Consider the following 23,731-nt stretch of genomic DNA (forward strand, 5'->3'; position numbering starts at 1 on the left):
CATTTACAACTAATCAACTTCTCGCTATTTATTTTAAATGCATTTCTCTTTAACAAATGGAGATCAATGATGAGGATATCATGACCTCCATTGTATACAGAAAAGTCTGCGCTCATCGGAATGATCACGAACGCTATCGTCATTTAGTTCCTGGATTTGGCAACTACACTGAAGAGAATTGTAATTTCGCTGTTCGTCAGAAGCGTGTGACCGAATATGCCAACTGTTACATGATGAACTTACCTTACAAAGGTCTTGATAAATATCGAGTAGCATATTTTTGAAAACTGCTTTATTGGCTCCTGTAAATGTTTCAGGTGATTTGCCGTCATGTCGTCCGCAACAAATGCTCATTCTTGATCAACTCGCCAAGACTAAAATGAATCTAAACAACGAAGAATTAGACTGTGTCAGTGAATGCTGGAAGGAAACTTACGAATTCTCGGCCAGTTACGCCGATTTAGAATTGACGACTAATTTCCGTTTTGGCAATTGGTCAATTTCACCCAATCAAAGGTAAAATATTTGATTTGATTATAGTCTTAATTTTTACACTACATGAAATTCTGTTTCTCAAGTAACACCTTGGCTGCTATTAATTTTTACTACCCGAGCTTCATGCAAACTCTGATGGTCAATCATTATCCAACCATTAACCAATGGTTTGGTAGGTTATTTTGCTTTTCTTGGAAAAATGTGATCGTTTAAACTAAATTGTTTTATTGCATTTTCAAGGAATTTTGGGTGGCAATTTAGGCCTATTCCTTGGCGCCAGTATGGTGACTGTGATCGAACTTTTGGTCTTTTGCTTCAGCTGTTGCTGTTCTACCAAATGAACACGAAATGTAAACTCGAAACAAAATAGTTTATTGGACAAAATCAAGTAATATGAAAAGAGTAAATTGTTTTTCACCGTAGTTATTATTAGATTACATTATTTAGCGGCCGTGATGATGGACATATAATTCATTAATACATTGAATATACAGGTTCATTATAGAAAGACTGGTGGGTAGCATATCCAGAAGTGATATTTCATCATATGGAGCATGAAATCATCTTTAATTCATTATTTGCATGGGGTTTCATAATTGGTCAAATGGAAAACAGTTACGAGAAAAAATAGAGAAGAAAACTGGACAGAGAAAATCGTAGATACTGGACAGAGAAAGTTGTAGCGAAGGAAAAACAAACATTGTGGATAGTACGAAAAGAGAGACTAGCGAAAAATATTTGGCAAATCAACATTGAGCCGCAATTATTTCACAATTCTTACAAAAGCATTTTCAATTTTATTTTTGTACAGAGTCTACAGTTATTTTAATTTTTAAAAAAAGATTGTTTTGAAAGACATTTTGAGTTGGGTAGGATGAGATGCAGGAAAAAAAAAATTTTTTCATCCGGAAATCCATCGCTGGATTCTCCATCCGGCGTAGGCGACCAAACCGTGTAGGATGCAAGTTTGTATCCAGGAGCTGGCGGAAGAAGATGACGTCGCGTGATTCCGGTGTTTGGAAGCTCCTGCTGGCCGCCGCAACGTTTCGAATTGATCGGCGATCCGGCGGAGATCTTTGCCGACCTGCCTCCAGTCGGCGGCTGCACTTTTGTCTTGTCGGTGATGCAAGTCCTTGATTAATGGCGAATCGGGTTCCTCCTCGTCACTTGGCAGCCTGGCCGTCAGACAATTAGGAACTTTGCCACTCGGACGAGGCACTACATCCGGCAGGCTGTCAACGACAGGATCGTCTTCTCGGGACGGAAGCGGCTCGTCGGAAGGATCCAGGAAAGCCAGCGAGTCCATCACGTGGCAGTGGCAGCACACGAGGACTCTGTTGTTGACACTTTGTCCAGCTGGATCGTAGGCCATGCTGACGGGATCGAACGGAACAGCTCCGCACACGTCCAAAAAAGGTAGGACCATTTCTCAACTTTTGTCTCTCGTTGTAGTTTTAGTCTCGAATGTCTTGAAATTATTGACGACTGGTGTGTGTCTGGATGAAACCGGAATAACACTGGCTGGCTGCTGGCTGGGGCACTCGGCTGTTGGCACGTGTTGACACATCTGCGTTGCGTGACCGACTGGGCTCGCTGGTGATCCGACGGCAGCATCAAGTAGTCTCTCTGCTGGACTGGCAGAGAGAGACGTCGGCAGCTCAGCGGGGGAAGGGAAAAGCCAAAAAGGGGGAGGGGGATGATGCAGCTGGCGTCGCTAGGAGGTGGAAAAAGGGGAGGGTGGGGGGGGGTTCTCTTTTTATATCCGAGAGAGGGCTGCCATGTCACTCCCCTTCTATCTGTCCGTCCACCACCTTCCTATATACCCGGTTGTGTCTGTATGTTGAGAATTTCGTATAGCTCTCCTCTTTTGTGTGTCGACCTCATCGCGTCCGACCAATAAGACACCAAGTCGCTCGTCTGCATCCGAGTCGTGATTTTTGTGCTTCGAGCTCCATGTCCGAGCCTCTTCTTCTATTGTTCGCCTAGCTGCAGACATTGTCACCTAGCTCTATGACATACCACATTCTCTGCTCATGAGCTGGGCGTCTCGGTGACATATTCTTCTTTTCATTTCCTTCCTTTTTTCTTCTTTTTTCCCCCAGACAATGTCGCGCCTGTACAGTTGACAACATTTCTGTAGAGGGGAACCAGTTGGATCAGATCTGATGATCCGCTGGATTATTTTATTGATATGTGTGTCTATTCTTTTGACGAGTGAGAGATGCTGACAATGTTTGTCATTGCCGGATAATTAGTTCCTGACGACTCGAGCCTTTCTAAATCAAACAATACTCGTCGTCGGTCATTTTGAATTATTCATTTCGCCGGAGATCCGACGTTCCCCAAATAAAAATAAGACAGTCGACATGAATAACTAAAAGCAATCGAATGAAGAGCATCGACGACGACATTGTCGATGATCCTTTTATACCTCTAGGCCTATCTGCTGTAGAGAACACAGCTTTAGTGCCAACAACCTCATTATATTCCCAAAGTTCCATCATGTTCCTGCTTGGGAATAATTCAATTCGGAACGATGGTTGTGTTTTCCTTTTTTTAGGCCTTGCAGGATCAACTTATTCCCTCGAGGATCGCTCGTTAATATGTTTTTTGTTACTCTTCTATTTTTTCTGCGCTTGTTGCCGGGGCCAATCTCAACAAGTTCCCCGAAAGAAAACCCCCAAACAACACGACCCCCCCTCTCTTACACACACCCGAGACTGTGGCGTTCTTCCTCCTTTTTATGTTTGACTATATTGTGGCACTTTCTTCCGTCTTCTTAGGGTCCGGTTTTTTCTTCTTCTCCCTTTTTTTTTACGATGGATAGTATATAGTAGTAGAGCTATATGGCTTCCATTTGTGTAGGATAGTACAACATCTGCTGCTGTGAGGGGAGAGAGAGAGTGTGGCCGGCGACGCTTCATCTCGTTAGGGAACGAGACTTAATGCTTCGCACCTAAGAATGATGGCCTCCTTATACTTCTTCTCTTTTTTTAAAAGCTTAGTCGTTTTCTTTTGTTGTATAGATTTTGCGCGTACATATATGTGTACAGCACATTGTAACACACCAACCCCCACTGGAACGTTGACTCTTTATGATTCTTTTTTCTCTCTCCCCCCTTTTTTTCTTTACAAGTGTAATATCATCTGGTGAATCATCAGAGCTAATAAAACGTAGGATATCTATACAGAGATAGACAGAGAAGAGGAAGAACAAGTCTAAAGGTATAAATCAAGACTTGTCTAGTTCCTTACTCCTTTTATCTCTGTATAAATATCCACACAAAAAGACATAGTGTGTGGATGAAGGAGAAGAAGGCCGCGCATTTTGGCGATCGTAGGGGGTTAGACTCGTTCCCCTACGCGACCATCTTTTGATGTCGAGAGGCAATTAAAAAAAGGGGAACAGTATACAGCAGACGCCACGCACAGCATCTGAGGAACTGTGCCAACAAGGGCGGGATCGTTCATCCTTCGGCGACTCTATTGTTCTTCTTCTTCTATTCCCGCAGTTTCTATATCAATATATCTCATCTCATCGAGCGTCTCTTTTTTTTCCTTTTTTTCTGATTTTTTGGGTTTTTTCTATTTCTTCTTTGCTCTCCGGTGATTCTCTTTTGTTTGTGGCGGCCAATATTCGCCCGTGTACAGCTAGAAGATGACACAATAAGGGAAAGGGGGGATCGTCCGTACATATTTGGGGATCAATCATTCATTTTTACCCCCGTTTCTGTGGATACCGATTGCCTTTGCAGCGCAGCGCAGCCCAGCCCAATCTTTTGTTGTCCCTTTTTGCTCTTGACGGATTGAAATTCTATGCGGGACGCAGTGCATACGACTCGACTTGGATGTCGCTCTGGGCTCGGATTGGATCTGTCTCACAAGTCACCCAATATCAACCCACACAGCAGCCGCTGCTGCTGCTGCTACTACGTCTTGCGCAAGCCAGCCCTTGATTTATTCAAATTTACGTCGATTGACTTTCTCTGTTTTTTCTCTCTTATCTTTGTGCGGATATGACGGCGGGGGGACTCGTTTTCTCCCTCCCGTACGGTAATCCAATCGCGTTTCTCGGCGCAATCAAATTGACTCGTTACGTCTCCGATCGATATGCCAAGACAACAAAAACGGACCGACTCGAGCAGAAAACCCAACCGACAACACACAAAACAAAAATCGGGGTCGGTTGTATCGTTTCAGACGTGACACCGTCGTTCACCGTCTCAATTGAATTTACATTTAGAGAAGAAAGATGAGAGATTTCGTCTCTCTTTGATTTCGTTTCACCCATTTTTTTTTCCTCCCCCCTGACTGTTCCGAACTTTTTTTCTGTGTGGAAATTAACGAGGCTGTCAGTCGCATCGTGCTCGGCATAATGTTCCCGCAATCATCCGCCTTTTTTCTTTCCTTGCCACTAAAAAAAAGAAGAAAAAAGAATTAAAATGAATAGCGTCTGTGAAAAGCGGAATGAAATATATCGACAGACATAAAAACACACGGCACGTTAAAAAGAAAAGCAGGAAAGATAGCGCGCACAGCGTAGGCAGTAGCAGCAGTAGCAGCAACAGTCGTGATTTTATGTCTGGAACGATTAGGTCTGTTTAGAACATCTCCCGCCGCTTGATGGAGGAAGAAGACGCGGCCCGACTTTTTTATTTAGAACTCAATGGTTATGCAAATTCTGCAACAGCAAAATATAAACTAGATATAAAGGGGGGAGTATAGTATAGCATAGCTAGCCAGCCTAGTCTGCTACCGATGTTTTTCTTCTTGTCACGGTATTATATCAAAAAGCTTCTGTATACTCGCGGCGGTAGTTAAAAAAGAAAAGGGGTATAACCTGATGCCGCTGCTGGCGTGTTCTATTTTTCTACTACCCCGCCAAAAAACCATTTTTTCAAAAAAGTCATATTCATCTTTTCTGTTTTTTTTACGACGGAGATGCTATACAACACTGCGGACGGTCTCGGCGTGTATTTTTTAATAGCGCACTTAAAATAGTCTGAATGATATGGTATCAAAAACCCCCATGAACAAATGAAGTTTGTGTCTATGTAGCGCTCCGTTCTTTTGACTCTTTTGTCATGAGCGCGTTAAAAAATCCCAACTGATGCCATCCACATGCAAATGATGACGACTGGAATCAAGGGGTGGTGGTGAGGGGGGGGGGTAGACGTTGTGTTGTGTCATTCGATATATGACTGACTTGTTTTTTCTTCTCTTGGCGTACACTAAATACCCTTTGGTGTTTGTTGTTGTCATTCGATCTTTAGCCCATCATCAAACACACTTTTCCGGGCGGAGACAAATCCAATGACAGTTTAAAGGAAAAATGTGTATAGTCACATTTCTCATTTTGTTTTGTTTGGGAGAGAAGAGAAAAGAGAAGAGAAAAATAGCGAAGGGTGAAGTGAATATCGGCGTCATTAGACTGTCGAGAGTTGTAATCAGTTTAGTTATTGAAACGACGTGAGAGCGTAGATCTTACACATTTCTGGGCTGCTGCCGTGAACAAAGGCGAATGGGTTGCGTGTGTGTGTGTGGGGTGGGGAGGGGAAGATTTCCGTGGTGCTCTGAATTGATAGGGTAGCGCTGGTTGATTAGCATAAGAGCGGCGTCGTTATTTCGGCGTCGCCGGGAAAGCTCATTTGCATCCCGCTGATGCGGTTAAATGCTGTTAGATTTTCCTTTTCTCTCTCTCTCTGGATGGATGGGCGCTTTTGTGTCGAGTGCAGTTGTAAATGATGATCGAACAAACATTGAGCGAAGGAAATGAAAGGGGGGTTGATATTCTGTCGCTATAGTGGACGAGAGCGGCGCTTTATTTGGCGGGCAATTTGAAACTAGTCCGATCACGCGTGAATTGCTTGTACCTCCATCCGCCCGAATATTCAATTATAGACGAGCAGGGAGAAACTCTCTCTGGCGAATGGCGTCGTCAAAACTCTGCAGAGAGATGGTGGCTGGACTGTGTGTGGAATGATTCCCGAATCGAATCATTCCACCCTCCACCAGCCATCAAACGCAGAACATCATCAAAGCGATTCCCGTTTCGAAACTGCCGTGCATATATACACAGACGGCCATCCAAATATTTTGGTAGATGCGTTTACTGTATAGCGCAGCTGCTCCGCTTGGCTCTTTTTAAAAAATGAAATTTATTTTCCCCCTTTTGCTTTTATGTCTTTTTGGGCCATCCGCGAAAATGAATAATTGTCATTGCTGCGCTCGTTAAAATTGCTGCAACATTTACCCGAGTAATGATGATGATGGCCCGTGATGAACGCCATCATAAACACTTGTACATGTTGTTGTACGGGCTCTGTGTGTCTGTGTGTGTATACATGCTCATTTGCATACGTGCGTGACATGTTTCAAAGCCGCCAAGTACTCCTCCTCTTCCACACCCACCCCCTCTCCGCATCGACCGCACTTTTACCCTCCGGCATTAGTAGCGCACTTTCGGTTTTGTAAAGCGTTTGAATAATCCGCGCCGAATAAATTAGAAACAACTTTCTATCAGGGCTTTTTAAAAATTAATAAAAATGAATTGATGAATCAGTTTTGGCGCGAAATTCAATTTCATTAAAAAAAAAAATAGTAGCAATTAACCCCACGGTCAGTTCGGAAAATGAGTTAGAGCACCGCATGTTGTGCGTCGGGAGCAATAAACAACAGCTCAAGTTCAAAGAAAAGGAAAGAAGACACACCATCACGATCAGTCGCCTTCTTCTAATAGGAGCTAGTAGTTAGTTAGTATGTACACATTTTTCTTCCAGCACCGGCAGATGTTTCGCAGTCTTCTCTCCTCCGCTATAGACGAGCGCTCTGTCCTTGTTTCGTGTCAAGTCTATTTTTACTAAATCTGGAGAGACACGAGAAGAGCAGCAAGCTGTGCCAACGACTCGAACAAAAAAAAAAGGAAAAAGAAGAAGAGGGGAATATAATAATAATAAAGACCGATAGACTATCGCTGGCGTTTTTGTCGAACAGAGATGGAAACTCTTTTCTTTTTTCAACTGGAATGACCAGAAGGGAAGAAGGAAAGGAAAAAACGAGTTTTTTTGGGGAACAAAGAGTCATCTTTCACCGCAAAAAAAGTGACTTGACAAGAGATGCTCTCTCCCCCTCTTCTTCTCTCTCCGGGTCCTTAAAACTTGCCGAGCGGGAAAAAGAAAGAGAAATTCCGGATGAACTCTTGGCCATCGTTGCATACCACTTGGCGCTGCTGGAGGCCACCTGATTCGTATCTCTTCTTCTTCTCCTTCTTGTGCGTCGTTAAGTAGACGGGACTAATAGACCAGACTGCAGTGTAGAATAAGAGCTTGAATATGTCTATTGCGGTGTCGTTCCGTTTGGAACGTGACAGGTCACGTGATTGACTCTGAACTTTTTACAAGTCACAGGACCATATCCGACCGCGACAGGAAAGGTTTTTATTTTTTCTTGTTTCCTTGTATTTCGAAAGCAAAAACGGATAGAGAGAGTGAAAGGAGAAGAAGAAGAAAAAAAGACCGCGGCCCCCTGCCGAGCTCTAGAATTTCCGCGCGATTCCTAAACTACGCAGCAGCACATATCTCACGACTGACCCAGTTTTATCGGGACTGACTCTCCTCCTCTTTTGACTGTAAACAAAAGAGTGAGCTGGATGAGGAGCTCAACTTGGAGGATCATGTTGAAAAGTCCAGACGAGAAGAGAATATAATCAGACGATGGGTTCACGGTTTGATGCACCCTGTGCGCAAATCGTCATTCGCTAGATCCCAACTCGAAAGATCGCCAGAGCGGCAAATTTGAAAATGTTCGCTGCAAAAAATAATCTCTGGTTTTTTGTTTTTTGGTTTATTTCTCCCCGATTGTCTTTTTCCAAAAGATTTATGGGCGGGACCGAATGATAAGACGATGTTACGTATGTAGGGGACACACAACATTAGTGATGAATAGGCGATAGGTCAATTGCCGGAGCAAAGTTCTGTTAGTAGGCCCAAAGGTCGTGTGTCCATATCTCAAAGAGTGGCTCAGGCTGGACGGTTTAATGGCCACTTGAAATTGGTCATCGGGGGGCGTTACGTACATGTATAAGGCGCAGGCCGGAGTGGGAGAAAGAGAGAACTGCTACTGCTGGTTTTCCTATAATGGGTCTATAGGCCTCTACACAGGCCTCTTATTTCCCTCTCTCTACGACGGTGTTAACAGCAGGAGCTAGGCCATTGAAGGCGCCACTTGGCTGCGGCGGCCTAGACGATTCGCTCCTCTCTCGCTAAATGCCTCGTTCGGCCATTAACCTCCGCCCCATTCTAGCGCCTCTCATTGCATCCATCTCACTTGATTCCAGCTGCCGTTCCAAAATGGCCATCGGCCTTATTATTGGTCATCCAATTAAAAGAAGCGCATCCAAAATTGCGGGGGGAAAACGAGAGATATTGGAATATCATCTTCACGAGCATTGATGTTATTCTAAATGCGCATCACTTTTCTTGATTTTCTTGGTCGTAAACTAATAGGCCCATTCACTTGTGTATGGGCAATACGTCTGACGAGCTTAGGCCATCAGCCGAGCGTGTAAAAATACCGGAGACCAGAGTGTTTCAAAAGAAACAAAACGGGACGGGAGTTTGCCGACGAGTTACACCGTCATTATTTGACCAACACGGCGCCGCGTTTGGTCCGTGTGTATTTTCCCTGCAAATCCTTGAACACACACACATCAGTCCTCACCGCGCTCGACATGCGGTAATACGGCTCCTATACAGCCCCTTGTTTTCTTATTTTTTTTTGTCTTCCTATTTTTTCCGCCATTGTGTAGATGTATACTATAAATATACCTAGCCGGAAAATCCCTTTCTATTATCCGATAACAATAAAGAGATCAGGAGTTGCACACATATAGAAATCCTCCGTATCCTACTACGTACATGTAGTACGAATCGGGCCTCTTAACGAGCCCCCCATCCGGCGGTTGTCTGTGTAAAATGACGATAAGAGCGTCGGATTTGGAAAATTGGCGTCGACGTGTACACGTGACTCTGGCCGGGGCTTTTGTCTAGTGGGTGGTATAGAAATACCACCCCTTTTCAATTCAACTCCTTTTTCTTTACTCTTTTTGTCTGTGTGTATCTTTGAAACGAAAATGTTGAAATCTCCTGCTAATGCGCAACAGCAGAGTCACGGCAATTAGAAACGGATCAGAATTTCTCTACTATTTGGGCAACTGTTGGGCGCGTAGGAGGAACGTGCGCTATGCGAATATGAATATTCAGTTATTCGACCCCTTTTTCCTTTGCTCGCAGGATTTATTATTTGATTCTTTTTTTTTTTTTAAATTTCAATCCATTGCATGTTGATTTCTATAAATAACGATGTCTCTGCCAAAGTTGGGATAGTTTGACGCACGTGACGTCTCATTAGCGTCGCCATCCGTTTGACGTGTCTCTATTCACACTCGCTGCTGCTGCGATTATATTTATTAGAGACGCACAGCAGAGAAGATTTCAGCCGGCGAGAGTGTATAAGCTCATTTGAATACATATCGCTTTTGTAACGTGAGCCCATCATTAGCGACTCCCGCTGTTTTCATCCCGTCTCGCATTTCAATCGAATTCATTTTTTTCTTTTTAAATTTATTTTTCCAAATGACGCAACCCATTTGAATCGACCCACCGACATTTAAGTTAATTTTTTTTTGTCTTTTCAGCCAATTGATTAGTCCTTGTTTGACGCGGTTGATATGCAAATTTAGTCGTGTTGTTGTTGACTCAAGTGTTCCGATGGCGGAGAGTGACGTCATCACAAACAAACCCCTACCCCCCGCGGCTTTTATCGACGCCTTTCGTGTGTAGTTTGTTGGTCGGACATGCAAACGATGGCCGTCACAGTCTCCCGGTACATAAAGCGCGTCTATATATTTTTTTGTTCCGGTCCGTGTGTTGACTCAGATGTTCGTCGCTGGGCGCTTCTTATTAAAACAACAAGGATCGACAGAAATCTAAAGTTGAATAAAAAATACAAATCTAATAGTGATGCCAGGTGGTCCCCCCAACATATGTCGAGTTCTTTTTATTTTTTTTTGTTTTATTCTAAGAAACAAGAATTGAATACGCTTTTAAGTAGACCACGCCTATCGTACACAATGTGTACTTGATAGTGTTATTACTGTTACAGGTGTCGGGTTGGAGTTGAACTACTAAAAAAATTTGAATAGCGCGCCGTTTGATGAACGTCTGCATCACACGCCAAAATGTCTAACAATTGAGACGGACTGGCGGAGTATAGTAGGGGGGGGGGTGGAATCGAGGGAGTTATGGTTTTCGGAGACGGATTGACCACGCCTACTTTTGCTGGACTGCTCTCGTACAATGTATTTCCAATGAGGGCGTGTTTAACAGGTGTTGTTTATTGTATTTGCAGGGCGAGAGTCGTAAAACTCTTTGTACATCGTAAAAACCTTTTTAACGGCGGAATACGATTCGCTTTTTTGTAATAATGAAGCGCCCGTATGCGTATGGTCAGTTTCATTCATTGCTCTTAATTTAAATATCTCTAGATGAGGAATAAACATGAGAACGAAAAAAGAATAATGTTTTACGGAGACGGACTGTCCACGCCCTCGTACATTGTACGGATGAGGCGTGTTTACAGGTGCTGTTCGTTATTCATCCATTTTTATCAAACAGAACTCGTAAAACTATTTCAAAGTCGTAAAACAATTGCACGTCATTTGGAAGGAACGCGCCAAACTTTTGAATTTGTTGTGTTGCTCTAACATTCGAGATCGTATTTCAACCAGCCTTTTTTTTTTGAAATGTTATTCTAGTTTATGTATGAAAGACATACAAATAACATGCTGACTCTGCTGCGCCATTGTCTGTAATCAGTTCCGATCGGGTTCAAATGAGCTTCTTCTTCTTCTTGTTCCGACTCGGCGTTTCTTTTTTCCGTTCCGTTTCGTTTGCCGCGCCTAATTTATGGCCCTCCAGTAGTACACACAACAATCGCCTACTACTACTACTAGGAAACGCTTGTTCCTTTTTTTGTCCTATTGACGTAACGCGAGTTAAACGCGTGAAATTTCCCACGTGGCTCATTCGGGAGCCGACCGGCCTGTATACACTAGCCTACTCCAAAAGAAAAGAACTTTTTGGGGGCATCTAAATAACAAACCAGTCATTTCCCTCTCTAATAACAGCCCCTTCGACCTGAACGCGCACGCTCAGAAAGAGAAAAAAAGAAAAGAGAGTCGTCTTCCCACATTACCATTTACCGAGTTCAATGAATCGGAAGAATGTCGCCTGGTTTTTTTTTTTTCCTTTTTTTGGGGGGGGGGATCTTTTTTTTTAGACGCTCCTTGTTATGTCGATCCGTGCAGACTGACACATGGCGATCATTCAGACCCGCTACTTTGTAAAAAAAAGATGCGATCCTGCCAAATTAGGTGGAAGAATGTAGCGCTCCCCTGGAAAAAATGAAGGAAATGAGATGGTTCATTAGATAAATAAAAACATTTGGCGTCATGTCAAATTGCCAGTCATTTACCAATACGTCAATCGGACATTACAAATCCCAGTCCCTTTGGAGACGTTTTCTATCTCTCTGTCTGAGGGTGAATAAAAAAAGCGTTTCCTATTGTTACGTCTGCGTATAATTTTATGATTACAGGACGAAAAAAAAATGAGACACTTGACAAATGAGTTTTAATATCTGTATCGGAGCTTTTGTTCTCTCTCGTCATTTCTGTAGTTGTGTCTATAGTATTTGTTGTTTTGTTTGTCGTCTCCCGGTCACGTGTGCCGGGCCGCCCAGCGTGTCACTTGTAAATCGTTCAACTATAAATCGCTCTGGCCCCATTTTCAACGCTTTTTTCCAGCATCTCTCTCCCCTCCGAAAATAATACTCAAACGAACTTATTCGACCAGAGACTACTAGTATCTATTTTTTTTTTTGGTTATCAGCCTTTTTCCCCCCCCCCTCTTTTGTGTGTTGCGCAACCGAATCTAATCCCCGGTAAGACTCTACCGTGCGTATTTGCTCGTGAGCTTATCGTTCTTGTCAATAGTCTGAAATTCTCCCGTTTGGCAAATTACTATTCATTCATTCTTCTATAACCAAAGGTTAGACTATGTCTGGGAGATAATTAACCTATTATCAAATGGGGAGTTAATTGAATGGGGCGCCGGCGAATTAAGTTTTTCGATGAATGATGATGAGCCGCTTAATTGCCGCTGTTGATAACAGCCTCTCCTTGCTAATGACGGGCTGGCCGGGGTCCGATTGATGGTTTAATGAAAGACTAAGATTGGCTACGGGCGAGTAAAGGGACAAAATAACCGTCGAGTCACTCTTGGATCGTTTCATTTGTTGCCACTCCTGATGGAAGAGAAATTTCAGACATATTTTTGGGCTGCTGACGAAAATTGAATGAAGAGCGGCAGCGGCAGCGGCGCGTGTCGTCCACAGGGACACGGCCGAGTCAACATAACGTGACGCGATGACGTGATAAATGAACCCACACTGACCACCTGTGACCCGTGCATTCAAACTTTATATCCACAACTGGGTTTTTCATCCGATTAGATGATGCGTGACATCATTGGCCCCGCGCGCCATCTACGTCCATATGGCGCCCAATTCAATTGGAAATCATCTCTGTCAAACAGACAGACACAGAACAGAGTCTGAAAAATAGTCCGATCCAAGTAATATAGTGTTGAAACTGTTGAAATAGTTGAATAGATCGTTTCTATTGTTGGGGGATGCCGCCATAACATATTTCAACACGAAATTGAATGGACGACGAGAGTCTTCCGTGTTGTTACATCATGGGGTGGAGATACTGTCTGTGTATAGATGAGGGTGTTGTGTTCAACACGGGTCATTTGATCATCGAGCGTTGGGAAAGAGTGCGACAACTGTTGTTGGTGTTTTTCAATCCCTTCCGACGACACTTTCTGATGGGCCGAGTTCAAGTCGCCGAGCGCGGGAGGACGAAACAATTTGAAATTGTGACAAGTTTGTAATTTACGAGAACCGCCATATGCGTGCGTTTCAAACAGTTTTTCAAACGACCACCCCTTTCTTTTCCACCTTCTTTGCCCGGCCTCCCTTATTCCACCTCTTTTTATATACACGTCCCCCTTTTTATGTTGGATCAAAAGCAATATGCCTAAAAGCTTTTTTCCTTCTCCATCCATCCATCCATCCGTTCTTATAGAAATAAAAAATTTTTTCCCCCGTTGTTGTAAATTGTGTTATTGATTCAATCGTGAATCACTAGAGCTGCTTAAAATATCAAATACCTTGAAAAAACAAGGATTTTTTTTTCTCTTTTAAAGAAAAAAAACTAACGTCCGGGATTATGATTGTTATAATACGAGAAAATTTACGACTTTTGGGGTGATCTTGTATATACACCGTATATTGTGTTACTACTACCCTTTTTTCGGCCGGCAGCTCTTTCGATACGGTGTAGCCCGCCCCCCAGGTTTTTTTTTTCTTTCCATTTTCTTTGAAAGGGGGTTAACGCGTTCCGCTTTTATTTTTTCATTTTTTCATTTTGTTATATTTATACAATTTTTTTTTTCTAAAATAAATTTCAAAAGGTTTTTAGAACTTACACAGAGAGTCTTACACAACAATGTTATAACCTATTGTGTGTGTGTGTTCTGTGTCCCAACCCTCCCCCCACTCTTCCGAGTTCAATAGCTTCCGCATCCGCCGCGTCCGCCCTCCTCATTTGACCCCTTCCATTGAATTTCTGTCGATTGGGTTTGAAAAGTAACCCCAAAAAATCAAGCCATCTGAATCCATTTCTTTTTTTTTTTACCATTTTTTTATTTTAGAACTTTGTTCAAATTCAACACTATCGATAGTATAACTACACAGTTAACTAGACTGTCAAACTGGACTGTTTATGTTTTTAACTCGCAACGTCAATTGACATGCATTAAACTATTAAATCATTTCATCGTGAATGGGGGATGGTATAGAACCACCCCCTCAAAAAAGATTCCCGTGGCGTTTTTCAAACTGGGTGGGAGTTGTCGCACATTTTCAATTGTATCAAAAAGACAAGCAGCAGCGGGGTAGTTGCATTGAACAAGTGAAATAGGACGGCACTCGATGATGGTCTACACAAAAAGCTCTCGACTTTTCTATCTGTTGTGTAACCTTTGCCACCCCCTCACTTTGATTATATTGACACCATAAATTCACTTCTTTTTTTTATTCTTTTCTTTTTTTAAAAATTTTTCCAAAGAAAAAGAGAAAAAAGTGTCAAGCTGTCGATTCACTTTTTTTTATTGGCTGATTGCTCGTGATTGTGTTTCACTTTTCAAGCTGCTCGTGAAATTGACAAGAATGATGACCCACTCTCTTTTTGTTATCGTCAATCGATGCATCTGACCGAAAAGCGCGCGCATTTTGAATTGGTGATTTCATTCACTGGGCCTGCAGTGCTATGCATCTGTAGTCTATGTATGACCATATAAAACGGGTTGTGTGCTGTCTCTCCCTGATTTTTCCATTAGCTATTTACAATAGGCTGTAACGCTGGTGTCGTTATTAGCCGTTATGCCGAGCGTGTGTGTGTCTATGACACCCGCGGGGAAACGGCAGAGCGGGGGGAGTGGATGGCGCGGACCTATAGGCCGATTCATTAATAAAGCTACGCCGTAAAAACAACTGTTATACAGCGGTATCACATTAAGTCTGTAAATGACTCATTCACGTTCAGTACAAACAGAGGCCTATGTACACATCGTCTTCTCCGGTTTCTCCTCCAATGGAACGACAATGTTATAATTCAATCAAAAACCGTGATCGATTAACATTCTTGCAACGTCGACAATAAGGCAAAGTATAGCCTCATCTACTAGGCCTGATGGGAACCTCGAGAACTTTGAAGATGAATTGGCTCGGCAGAGATCCCGCGGGAAAAAAAAGCCTCGCCCGTCTATAACGATCCATCACTGTGCGCAATCTTTTAACGTCTGATTCCGGTTGCTGCTGGGATTCAATCCTCTACTCTTAGTCGATGTACATAGCGCCTATTCAGCAGAAGTGACGCTGCTTCCAATTGAAAAGACAGAAAAACAAGAGGTCCTCGAAAAGGGACTTTCATCTGCATAAACAGATCAAAACCCTGCTGCCGGATATGCACACATTCACTCACTGTGGGTGTGTTATTGCCCGGTAAATGTAAGAAGGGCGACGGCGATGGTGGTGGTGGTGCTCGGCGAAAACAATCAGAGCCGACATGCAAATGAGATGGCAACGTGACTGCTTGATTCATTCGTTTCATTTGCCTAAGTGACGGCGACGCCGAGTCCCTATAAGCAATCAGAAAAGGGTGGCGCTGCTGCTGGATGCGCTCGGAATTATTGCGGCAGGCGAGTAGGTCCGCGGATTATTACGTGGTATCCATCACTTTTAAAGAGACCTCGTAAACTATAAGTAGAATATCGACCAAAGTTGTGCGTGTAATTGACGGAGCCGTCGACGAGACGAATCTCATTTGCATTTCCGAGTCATTTCAAATTGACGACAAAAGGATTCGCGGAATGTTGGAGTGCGGAGCCAGTCGACCGGGCGGCATAGTTTTGAATATAGACGAGGAAATCTAATGTTTACAGCGTTTTTAATAGTCTTTAAAGTCTTCCTTCTTTTTTTTTATAGTGTATTGTCTGTTTAATGTTGTAATCAACCACTTGAATGCAATTACATTAGTACATAATTTATCAAGGCATTTTCGCCACGTTTTCGGCGATGACTTTGAATGCCTCCCACGTCTCGATTCCGGACGGAATAATTTGACTAAAATTCAAAATGTGATTTAGAAGAATGAATTATTATTATAAGATTTATTTGGGTTTCATACCTAGGTGGCAGTAGGAAACCGTAGACGGGTCCTTGATCCCGCAATTCGATTGTGTAGGAATATGGAATTCCGGCAACGCCTTTGGCCCAGTCGTCGCTCGGCCCACTGTTTGGATCTGTCAGAAAAGAAGTTGAAGGGTTTAATTTGGTAAAATGTCATAGTTCTTTATAATGAGAGATGTTTTTACACAAAAGAACTGTTCCAGAACCAATTTGGTATTCGGTTCCGTAAACAGCTGTCAAAGCTGCCACTGCCTCGGCTGCCAAAGCGTACTGTATAACAAAGGTAACGTTCATTAGTAACATTTTCAAAATTCATGCAAGTTCTATCCTCTCACCATTTCATCGTAATCGTCAGGTAAATCGGCAGTGTAGCCCCAAGGAGTCAGCCAATACTAAATAGGAAATGTGTGTCAGGATTATTGGCTTCAACAATCAAGAAAAATATGTTGGCACATATACTTGGCCGTACGAATGAACAGTCAGGTAGGATTTAGTTCGGTTAGCCTCGGCCCAAATTGCGTCACGGACAACCCTGGATTCCACTTCTGAAAAAGCTTCCGGGCCGTGATACATTTCGTTGCACGGACTATCGCTCGATCCTCCCTCTATCGTCATTTGTCATTTGATTTACTTAAGATTTGTTTTTGGGAAATTTAGATTGGACTTGCCGTTCCAGTGGTAGCCGAAGTTGCGATTCAAATCCGTCCCGACACAAGTGGAGTTGACGTCGTCGTTCGGTCGACGATTCTTCCGCCATAATCGAACCTGATTAGTGAACAGAAATGAATTGTAATTTTAAATCATTTTCTTGATCAATTATTTTTAAATGTTTGAGAATTTTTATATTTAAGTGCGTTGGTGTGAGTGAATTCATAGCCATCAGGATTGATGAGAGGCATGAAGAACCAGTCGACGTCATCGATGTATTGCGGATGAGCTTCGTAGTTTTCCACCAATTCACGGATGATGTAAGTCACTCTGTTAAACAAAATGATTATCGAGTCTCTCTTTAACATGAAATCGAATTGACTTACGTTGCCGGAGCAATCCATTCACGGGCGTGGATACCTGTACCATCAAGCGCTTGTATTAGTAATGATCAGATTAACATATTCTTGGTTTTCAATAGTGTCACCTGCGTCGACGAAAATGGCGTTCTTCGTTCCGTCTCCTCCGCTGGATATTTTCATCAGAACCATCTGAATGTAAAGGTATACCCATTTTAAATTTGAACCGCAATGTGTATAATTAACTAAATTGGAATTTATAATAAAATAGGTTACGTACTTCACGACCTTCGTAACTTTGGCCAGCGCTGGAAACGCTAACTAAATTTGGGTAAGTGGCCGCCAACTCGTATGCAAATTCCACGATCTAATTTTGTAACAAGACTAGTAAAACTAATTTGTCATTGCAAATCAGAGTAAAAAATTACGTCTTCGTGGCGATAGTAGTTGTCCCACGTCATATTGTAACGGGGTGAATGTGGTCCCAACTTTGGCGTGTCCTCTTGACGGTCGATTAGTCTACAGAGTTGAAAATGCCAAATTCAAATTGACATTAAAAATCACTTAAGATTTCATTTTACTCTTGGACGTTGTTAATTTTCGTGCGGGATTCGATCTGGTATTTTGATAGGTATTCGAGTAACTGGTTGACTTGATCAGGTGCCGCCATTATGTCTGTTGGCGCATTCAAACTGATCCTAGTCCAAAAATCGAACGAGTCCAACTGCGCCAGATCCATCAAAGCCTTCATTTGCGGAATAGTTTTAGCCGTTGCTTCGTACACCTGGTATCTGTTAGTACGTTCCAATTAATTTGCTAACGCTACAATTATTTGTGTTAATCAAACAATTACCCATCGTAACGCTGAACGGTAGCCAAAATTGGGCAGACAACCGCTAGCCAAACCACTAGTCCACAAGTCTTCATCCTACTATCGTTTGCTTGTTGTGGCGATTTGTTACGTTATTTATTATAAACTTCACCGTTATCTGACACAGGCTATTGCTCTATCTTATGCAAATTGATGACCATATTGTTTACTCTCCCTGTGTTATCGTTGGGTTGTGAACAGCGCCATGTTGTTATCTTTCAAGACAGTGTGAAGTAAGTAATCAAAATACTGTTCAATATTTATTTGTAGTGAATAAATTTATGCACTAGAATTTTAAACATGCATTGAATTTCATATTTCTTCCTTTCAGGGTCACGAGGGGTTTAAACGGTTTAAACCATTTGAGCCACGGCTTCAGCGATCACTTTGAAAGCTTCCCAAGTCTCGATCCCCGACGGTATAATTTGACTGTAAGAAAATATTGAAATCATTTGAATATCCCAGTAGAGTTGTACACATGATTGAAATTGATTTGTCATTTAACTTACTCAGGTGGAAGGAGAAAACCGTAGACAGGCCCTTGATCACGCAACTCAATCGTGTAAGTGTAAGGGATTCCAGCTACTCCTTTAGCCCAGTCGTCGCTTGGTCCACTGTTGGCATCTGAAATCAAGTAAAACATAATCGAACTGTTAAGTGATTTATCAACTAGCCTATTTGACTCTTGACGTTACAAAGCAAATTGGCTGAACTGCCAATGTCGTAAACAGTTCCGTACACCACAGTCAGAGCTGCAACAGCATCGGTGGCCAGGGCGAACTGAATTTAATTTTAGAAAAAATACATTATTATAGTCCACCGGTTTCATCAAAGTAAAATCATAACTTGCCATCGCATCGTAGTCATCAGGATATTCTGTAGTCCACCCCCAAGGAGTTAACCAGTGCTGAGATATTATACAGAATTAGGGTCCTCTATTGAACCTTTGTTGGAGCGCAAGATACTGCCATTTAAATTGACTAACCTGTCCATAGGAATGCACTGTCAAATAGGATTTGGTTCGGTTAGCCTCGGCCAAAATCGCGTCACGTAGGGCCCTCGACTCCGGCTCGGTGAAAGGCTGGCCTCCATTATATGTTGGAGCGCAGGGATTATCGCTTGATCCGCCCTCTACATTAATGAGCCGACATATTGGTTAAGGTTGTTTGAACATTGAAGGTTAATGTTATTCCTCATCTCGTTATACCGTTAAAGTGGTAGTCAAAGTTACGGTTGATGTCCGTCCCGATACAAGTGGTGTTGGTTTCGTCGTGGATGCGTCGGTTCTTTCTCCACAATCGGCTCTGGTTGCCCGGTCGATGTCAAGACAAATATTAAAACAGTATTAATCGATCTAATAAAAATTGGAATTTGATTACCTCAGTATGGGCGAATTCGTATCCATCGGGATTGACTAATGGCATGAAAAACCAGTCGACGTCGTCAACGTACTGTGGATGTGCATCGTAATTTTCCACTAATTCACGGATTATGTAGGTCACCCTATTTGATGAACAAGTTTATTCGAATTTCAAGAGTTTTCTGACCCATGGATTGTTTTACTTACGTCGCTGGTGAAATCCATTCGCAGGCATGGATTCCTATGTCAAACGCGATACATTCCGTTTCCAAAAGATTTAGTTTTTCTTAGATATTTATCAATAGGAATAACTAATATACCTCCGTCCACGAAAATGGCATTTTTAGTTCCCGATCCTCCGCTGGATATTTTGATCAGAATCAACTATAAATTCAGAAGTCGACATTAATTATTTTCAAAAATTTAGATTTTTAAATTCTCTTACGTCTCGATCCTCGTAACTTTTTCCGGCAACAGAAACAGTTACCAATTGCGGGTAGGAGGCACTTAATGCATAAGCAAACTCTCGAATCTATTTAAGATATATAACATTCGAATGAAACAAAAATAAGTAGGTAAATTGAAAAATGAAAACTCACATCGTCATAGCGGTAATAATTGTCCCAGGTAAGGTTGTAACTTTTAGAAGAAAGTCCTTGAATCATTTCGCTAGGAATTTTGTTTCGTTGTTCGTCAATTACTCTAAAATAAACAATAATTGAATTAGGACTCTGAAATAGAAATTAAACAAATGACAAGCCTTACTGTTGAACATCTCCAATTTTTAGACGATATTGGATGGAATGGCTCTTTAAAAAATCAAGCAATTCTTCCACTTGTTCTGGAGGGGTCATAATGTCAGTCGGTGTGTTCAGGCGCGCCGTAGTCCAGAAATCAAATAATTCCGACAACTCTAAATTTGATAACGCTTCCACCTGAGCTGCATTGTTGGGCCTAGCCTCATAAACTCGGTAGCTATAATACAGATATACAGTTATGTTTTTTTAAACAATCAAATCTATTTGTGAATATGATTTAGTTTGATACCCATCGTATTGAATAGCCGTGCAAAATGAAATCAGAGAAATCCAACAAATCACCAGTCTCTTCATGATGAATGATTAGTCAACTGCTAATCATCAGAAGGTAATAAAATGACTAAACAAATGCTGTTGATTTATCTAAATCTTATCTGTTTTTCTCAAATCATCGATTACATTTTGAAATTGCCCGCTTCGCCAACACCATCTGCTGGTGGTTTTGATAATCTCACAGAAGTCGCAGAATAATGTCAACAATGTGGTCGCCAGGCAGTTTGAAAGTGGTAAACAGTGAGAGTTCTCAAATTTTGCAAGAACTTATTGCTGACTTGCGATATGTTTCATTCTTTTCTCTATCAAATGATCCCGACCTGTTAGTGGTCGGGTATAATGACTCCACTTTGCATCTTTTCTCAATTACCAACCCCAAAAAATCACAGGTAAAGTAAACAACATAACACTTCTAATCTGATTATTTTGATTTCTCTGTCACGATATTTTTCTGATTTCCCTAAGGCTTTATCTTTTGAGGCAAATATTGTGTCGACTTGGTTTTCATCTAAAGGAATTTTTGCAATACTGGGTTGTAATATGATTGCCTTCATCACTAAATCGTAACCTCTTTGACAATATTTTCCATGTCTGATGTAATACTTTAGCATGTTTGTTTCCTTTTAAACAGGAAAGAGATATGGAAAACAAAATCAATGTACAACTTTGAATTGAATGAAAAGAAAATAGTTGCATGCTTCTCATTACCTACTGGCATAATTATCTTCATTCAACAGGCTGATTGCCTTGTTGTTGGATTATCTAAAAATCCACCAGAATGGCACCAGATTGCCAGACTTGACTGCCTGGAGGCAGCTGAAAGTGTGTATGCCTGTCTCTCACCATTATCAGAACCTCAGTCTTCTGTAATTTTGATAGGGACTCAAGATGGTCATGTCTACCAACTGCAAATTAGCAAGAAAAATTTAACACTTTTGTGTGATATTCAACAACCTGTTACATCCATTTTGAATGTAGACAGCCAAACAACAGTCATTGTGGGAAAGTATGGGAAAATTGCTATGCTCAATGGATCAACCAAAGAGACATTGATTTCATTTTCACCAACAGCTGTTGAAGATTGCTTCTATTCTAAACAAAAGCTTTACCTGATGGGCTCTAACCAACTGCTATCTATGGAAATGAAAACCTCAGCTGAAACCGGCTTTCTAAGTGATGCGAATTATTGCAAAGTCAAATTTATTCGATCCGTCCACGTAAACGAAGAAACTGTTTTCATCTTAACCGAAAATGGAACCATCTACCAAAGCAGCCTCGTGTTTGGATCCAATGAAGACCAACCACGTCGTGAACGCAGCGGTGCCGAAGTCAAGCCAATTTTGCAGGAGATTCATCGCTGTGCCGATCAAACGAAAGCTTTGAGCGCTATTAGCGATCGTGTTCTCCTTGATGTCGCCCAGCTCTCTGTAGCACTACACATGGTCAATCAAAACGTCAGCAATAGCTTTCCGGTCACAATCCGAAGTTTCTCCGATCCTCACAGTCCTCGAAGCCAGAACTTGATTGTATCTATTACCAACAAGTCCGCATGGAATCTGTCATCATTGCACTGGTCTTTTCAAATCTGTGCCCAACGAATCAATCAAAGTTCTCTTTTGCTCAGAGAAGAATGGAAAACGGGTGATATGGTGGAGCTGGAACATCATTTGGTCCTTCCGGACGACACATTTGGGGCAGAAGTCAAGACATCTCTCATCTTCCGCGTGGTGGACCTGAAAAAGCATCCTGAGCCGCAATCCCTTTGCTTTTTCCCGTTATCTACCATTAAACTCTCCGTGCTGGATTTTTTAGAACCGGCTGCGGCCAATTTATTTGACGAGAAAAATAATGTTTCAGACGTGTTGGGATTCAGCCGCACCCAAATTAGAGGCTGCCCGTGGCCGATCCTGCTGCAACAGAGTTGGCATCGCGGCTTCGCCCAAAAATTTGGTTATACCTCTCCGTTGCAAATAGTTGTACGTTGTGGATCGCATTTAGTGCGGATGATTTTGAAGGAAGATGAGAATCATTCAGACAAGATATGGATACTCCGAATCGAAACCTCCAACTCAAATCTTTTGCGCTTATTGTGTACTGAAATTTTCCAGTTGGTTGAAGCTCGTCATCCGCTTACCAAGTCGGACGTTGTCAACATTCCAAGCTATGTCCTCGCTCAACTGCAGGTTATTTTTCTTATTTTCGCATACCCTATGACAGATTGTTTATGTTTACCCGTCAAATTGGAATTGATATTCGTAAAAATTGTTTGATCTAAAACTGCACGCTCGATTTCCGAGAAACAACTGGCCTTGGCCTGTTTGTTGGCATCCGCTAGCTAGCCTGTGACTAATTAAAAGTAGTGGTTATCTTAGTATGTTACTCAAAATCTTTCACCAATATTTTATGAATTATTATTTTTTTATTTCACCAATATTGTATTACTGATAAAACAAATATGCTGATTTTCTCACTTTTTTTTCACTCAACTTTCAGAATCTGAGAGGACGACTCAATTATCTCCAAAGCCTTAGTAATTGGGATGAGTCGGATATGGAGCCGCTGGTGGAAGAATTTCGTCTTCTTATGGCCAAGCAGTTTTCTGTTCGATGAGCACACAAATGTTGCAATAAATGCCAGTAATCAGTATCAACCCCAACCCTCTTTACTACTTTGTCTTAGGCCGTTCTATGTTGTGCAATATGTCTACGACTCTACGTGTTTAGCCAGTCCCAAAGTCTAAACTCCAAATTCCAGCGGACCACGATAAGTATGTCTAGATGATACTCTAGAACGAATTCTTGGAAAACAAAAAAAAGAAAGAAGTGTAAACACTTGTTTATGGCGTGAAAATGGTTTAGCAGGGTTAAGTCACGGTGCGTCGTGATCAAAGGTCTATAATAAAAAAAAAAAATACTTCGCACGAGCGCAATAAATTCGTGAACTGGAAAAATCCAAATAAAATCTAGTAAATTCGTTGTCTGATAGGAACTCTGTCATAGTAAAAATGTAGACTCTGGCCACTCTGCACTTGAAA

The 23,731-nt window shown here is 42.0% G+C and overlaps 4 protein-coding genes across 5 annotated transcripts; 2 read left to right on the forward strand and 2 right to left on the reverse strand.

The window, feature by feature from the left end:
* Nucleotides 1-77: 77 nt before the first annotated feature.
* Nucleotides 78-872, forward strand: LOC124190210 (acid-sensing ion channel 4-B-like). The gene is made up of 4 exons (XM_046582782.1): nt 78-252; nt 318-516; nt 579-667; nt 736-872. Exons 1-4 carry the CDS (start codon nt 81-83, stop codon nt 834-836), a joined length of 561 nt encoding a protein of 186 aa, XP_046438738.1. The 5' UTR covers nt 78-80; the 3' UTR covers nt 837-872.
* A 15,276-nt stretch (nt 873-16,148) lies between these two features.
* Nucleotides 16,149-18,325, reverse strand: LOC124191039 (carboxypeptidase B-like). Its single transcript, XM_046583999.1, has 13 exons — nt 18,229-18,325; nt 17,957-18,166; nt 17,804-17,894; nt 17,656-17,742; nt 17,504-17,567; nt 17,403-17,436; nt 17,223-17,346; nt 17,037-17,133; nt 16,828-16,973; nt 16,704-16,760; nt 16,554-16,638; nt 16,367-16,481; nt 16,149-16,302 (listed from the first exon to the last, which is right to left on the reverse strand). The coding sequence occupies exons 1-13, from the start codon at nt 18,300-18,302 to the stop codon at nt 16,227-16,229; spliced, it is 1,260 nt and encodes a 419-aa protein (XP_046439955.1). The 5' UTR covers nt 18,303-18,325; the 3' UTR covers nt 16,149-16,226.
* A 168-nt stretch (nt 18,326-18,493) lies between these two features.
* LOC124191038 (carboxypeptidase B-like) lies at nt 18,494-20,781 on the reverse strand. The gene is made up of 13 exons (XM_046583998.1): nt 20,654-20,781; nt 20,372-20,581; nt 20,206-20,308; nt 20,052-20,138; nt 19,927-19,990; nt 19,814-19,847; nt 19,626-19,749; nt 19,454-19,550; nt 19,232-19,377; nt 19,097-19,153; nt 18,942-19,026; nt 18,756-18,870; nt 18,494-18,675 (listed from the first exon to the last, which is right to left on the reverse strand). Exons 1-13 carry the CDS (start codon nt 20,716-20,718, stop codon nt 18,600-18,602), a joined length of 1,263 nt encoding a protein of 420 aa, XP_046439954.1. The 5' UTR covers nt 20,719-20,781; the 3' UTR covers nt 18,494-18,599.
* Nucleotides 20,645-23,347, forward strand: LOC124191037. Of its 2 annotated transcripts, XM_046583997.1 has the most exons (6): nt 20,663-20,752; nt 20,882-20,930; nt 21,025-21,086; nt 21,163-21,260; nt 21,329-22,880; nt 23,191-23,347. In XM_046583997.1, exons 4-6 carry the CDS (start codon nt 21,238-21,240, stop codon nt 23,305-23,307), a joined length of 1,692 nt encoding a protein of 563 aa, XP_046439953.1. In that variant the 5' UTR covers nt 20,663-20,752; nt 20,882-20,930; nt 21,025-21,086; nt 21,163-21,237; the 3' UTR covers nt 23,308-23,347. The 2 variants fall into 2 exon arrangements, with proteins under 2 accessions (XP_046439952.1, XP_046439953.1); XM_046583996.1 differs by having other exon boundaries at nt 20,645-20,752; nt 20,882-21,086.
* The last annotated feature ends 384 nt before the right edge of the window (nt 23,348-23,731 follow it).

The sequence above is a fragment of the Daphnia pulex genome, chromosome 3, assembly GCF_021134715.1.
Source record: "Daphnia pulex isolate KAP4 chromosome 3, ASM2113471v1".
NCBI classification, from domain to species: Eukaryota; Metazoa; Arthropoda; class Branchiopoda; order Diplostraca; family Daphniidae; genus Daphnia; species Daphnia pulex.

Bases quoted from the DNA above. Each gene is read 5' to 3' on its own strand.
- LOC124191037 (XM_046583996.1), top strand. From the start codon at position 20,724: ATGATTAGTCAACTGCTAATCATCAGAAG. The intron at 20,753-20,881 runs GTAATAAAATGA...ATAATCTCACAG, and splicing joins CAACTGCTAATCATCAGAAG to AAGTCGCAGAATAATGTCAA. The intron at 22,881-23,190 runs GTTATTTTTCTT...CTCAACTTTCAG, and splicing joins ATGTCCTCGCTCAACTGCAG to AATCTGAGAGGACGACTCAA.
- LOC124190210 (XM_046582782.1), top strand. From the start codon at position 81: ATGACCTCCATTGTATACAGAAAAGTCTGCGCTCATCGGAATGATCAC. The intron at 253-317 runs GTCTTGATAAAT...TAAATGTTTCAG, and splicing joins GATGAACTTACCTTACAAAG to GTGATTTGCCGTCATGTCGT. The intron at 517-578 runs GTAAAATATTTG...CTGTTTCTCAAG, and splicing joins TCAATTTCACCCAATCAAAG to TAACACCTTGGCTGCTATTA.
- LOC124191038 (XM_046583998.1), bottom strand. From the start codon at position 20,718: ATGAAGAGACTGGTGATTTGTTGGATTTCTCTGATTTCATTTTGCACG. The intron at 19,848-19,926 runs GTATATTAGTTA...CGTTTGACATAG, and splicing joins TGCCATTTTCGTGGACGGAG to GAATCCATGCCTGCGAATGG. The intron at 19,750-19,813 runs GTAAGTAAAACA...TTCATCAAATAG, and splicing joins GAATGGATTTCACCAGCGAC to GGTGACCTACATAATCCGTG.
- LOC124191039 (XM_046583999.1), bottom strand. From the start codon at position 18,302: ATGAAGACTTGTGGACTAGTGGTTTGGCTAGCGGTTGTCTGCCCAATT. The intron at 17,134-17,222 runs GCACTTAAATAT...TTCACTAATCAG, and splicing joins ATGAATTCACTCACACCAAC to GTTCGATTATGGCGGAAGAA. The intron at 16,639-16,703 runs GTGAGAGGATAG...TTTGTTATACAG, and splicing joins CTGACGATTACGATGAAATG to TACGCTTTGGCAGCCGAGGC.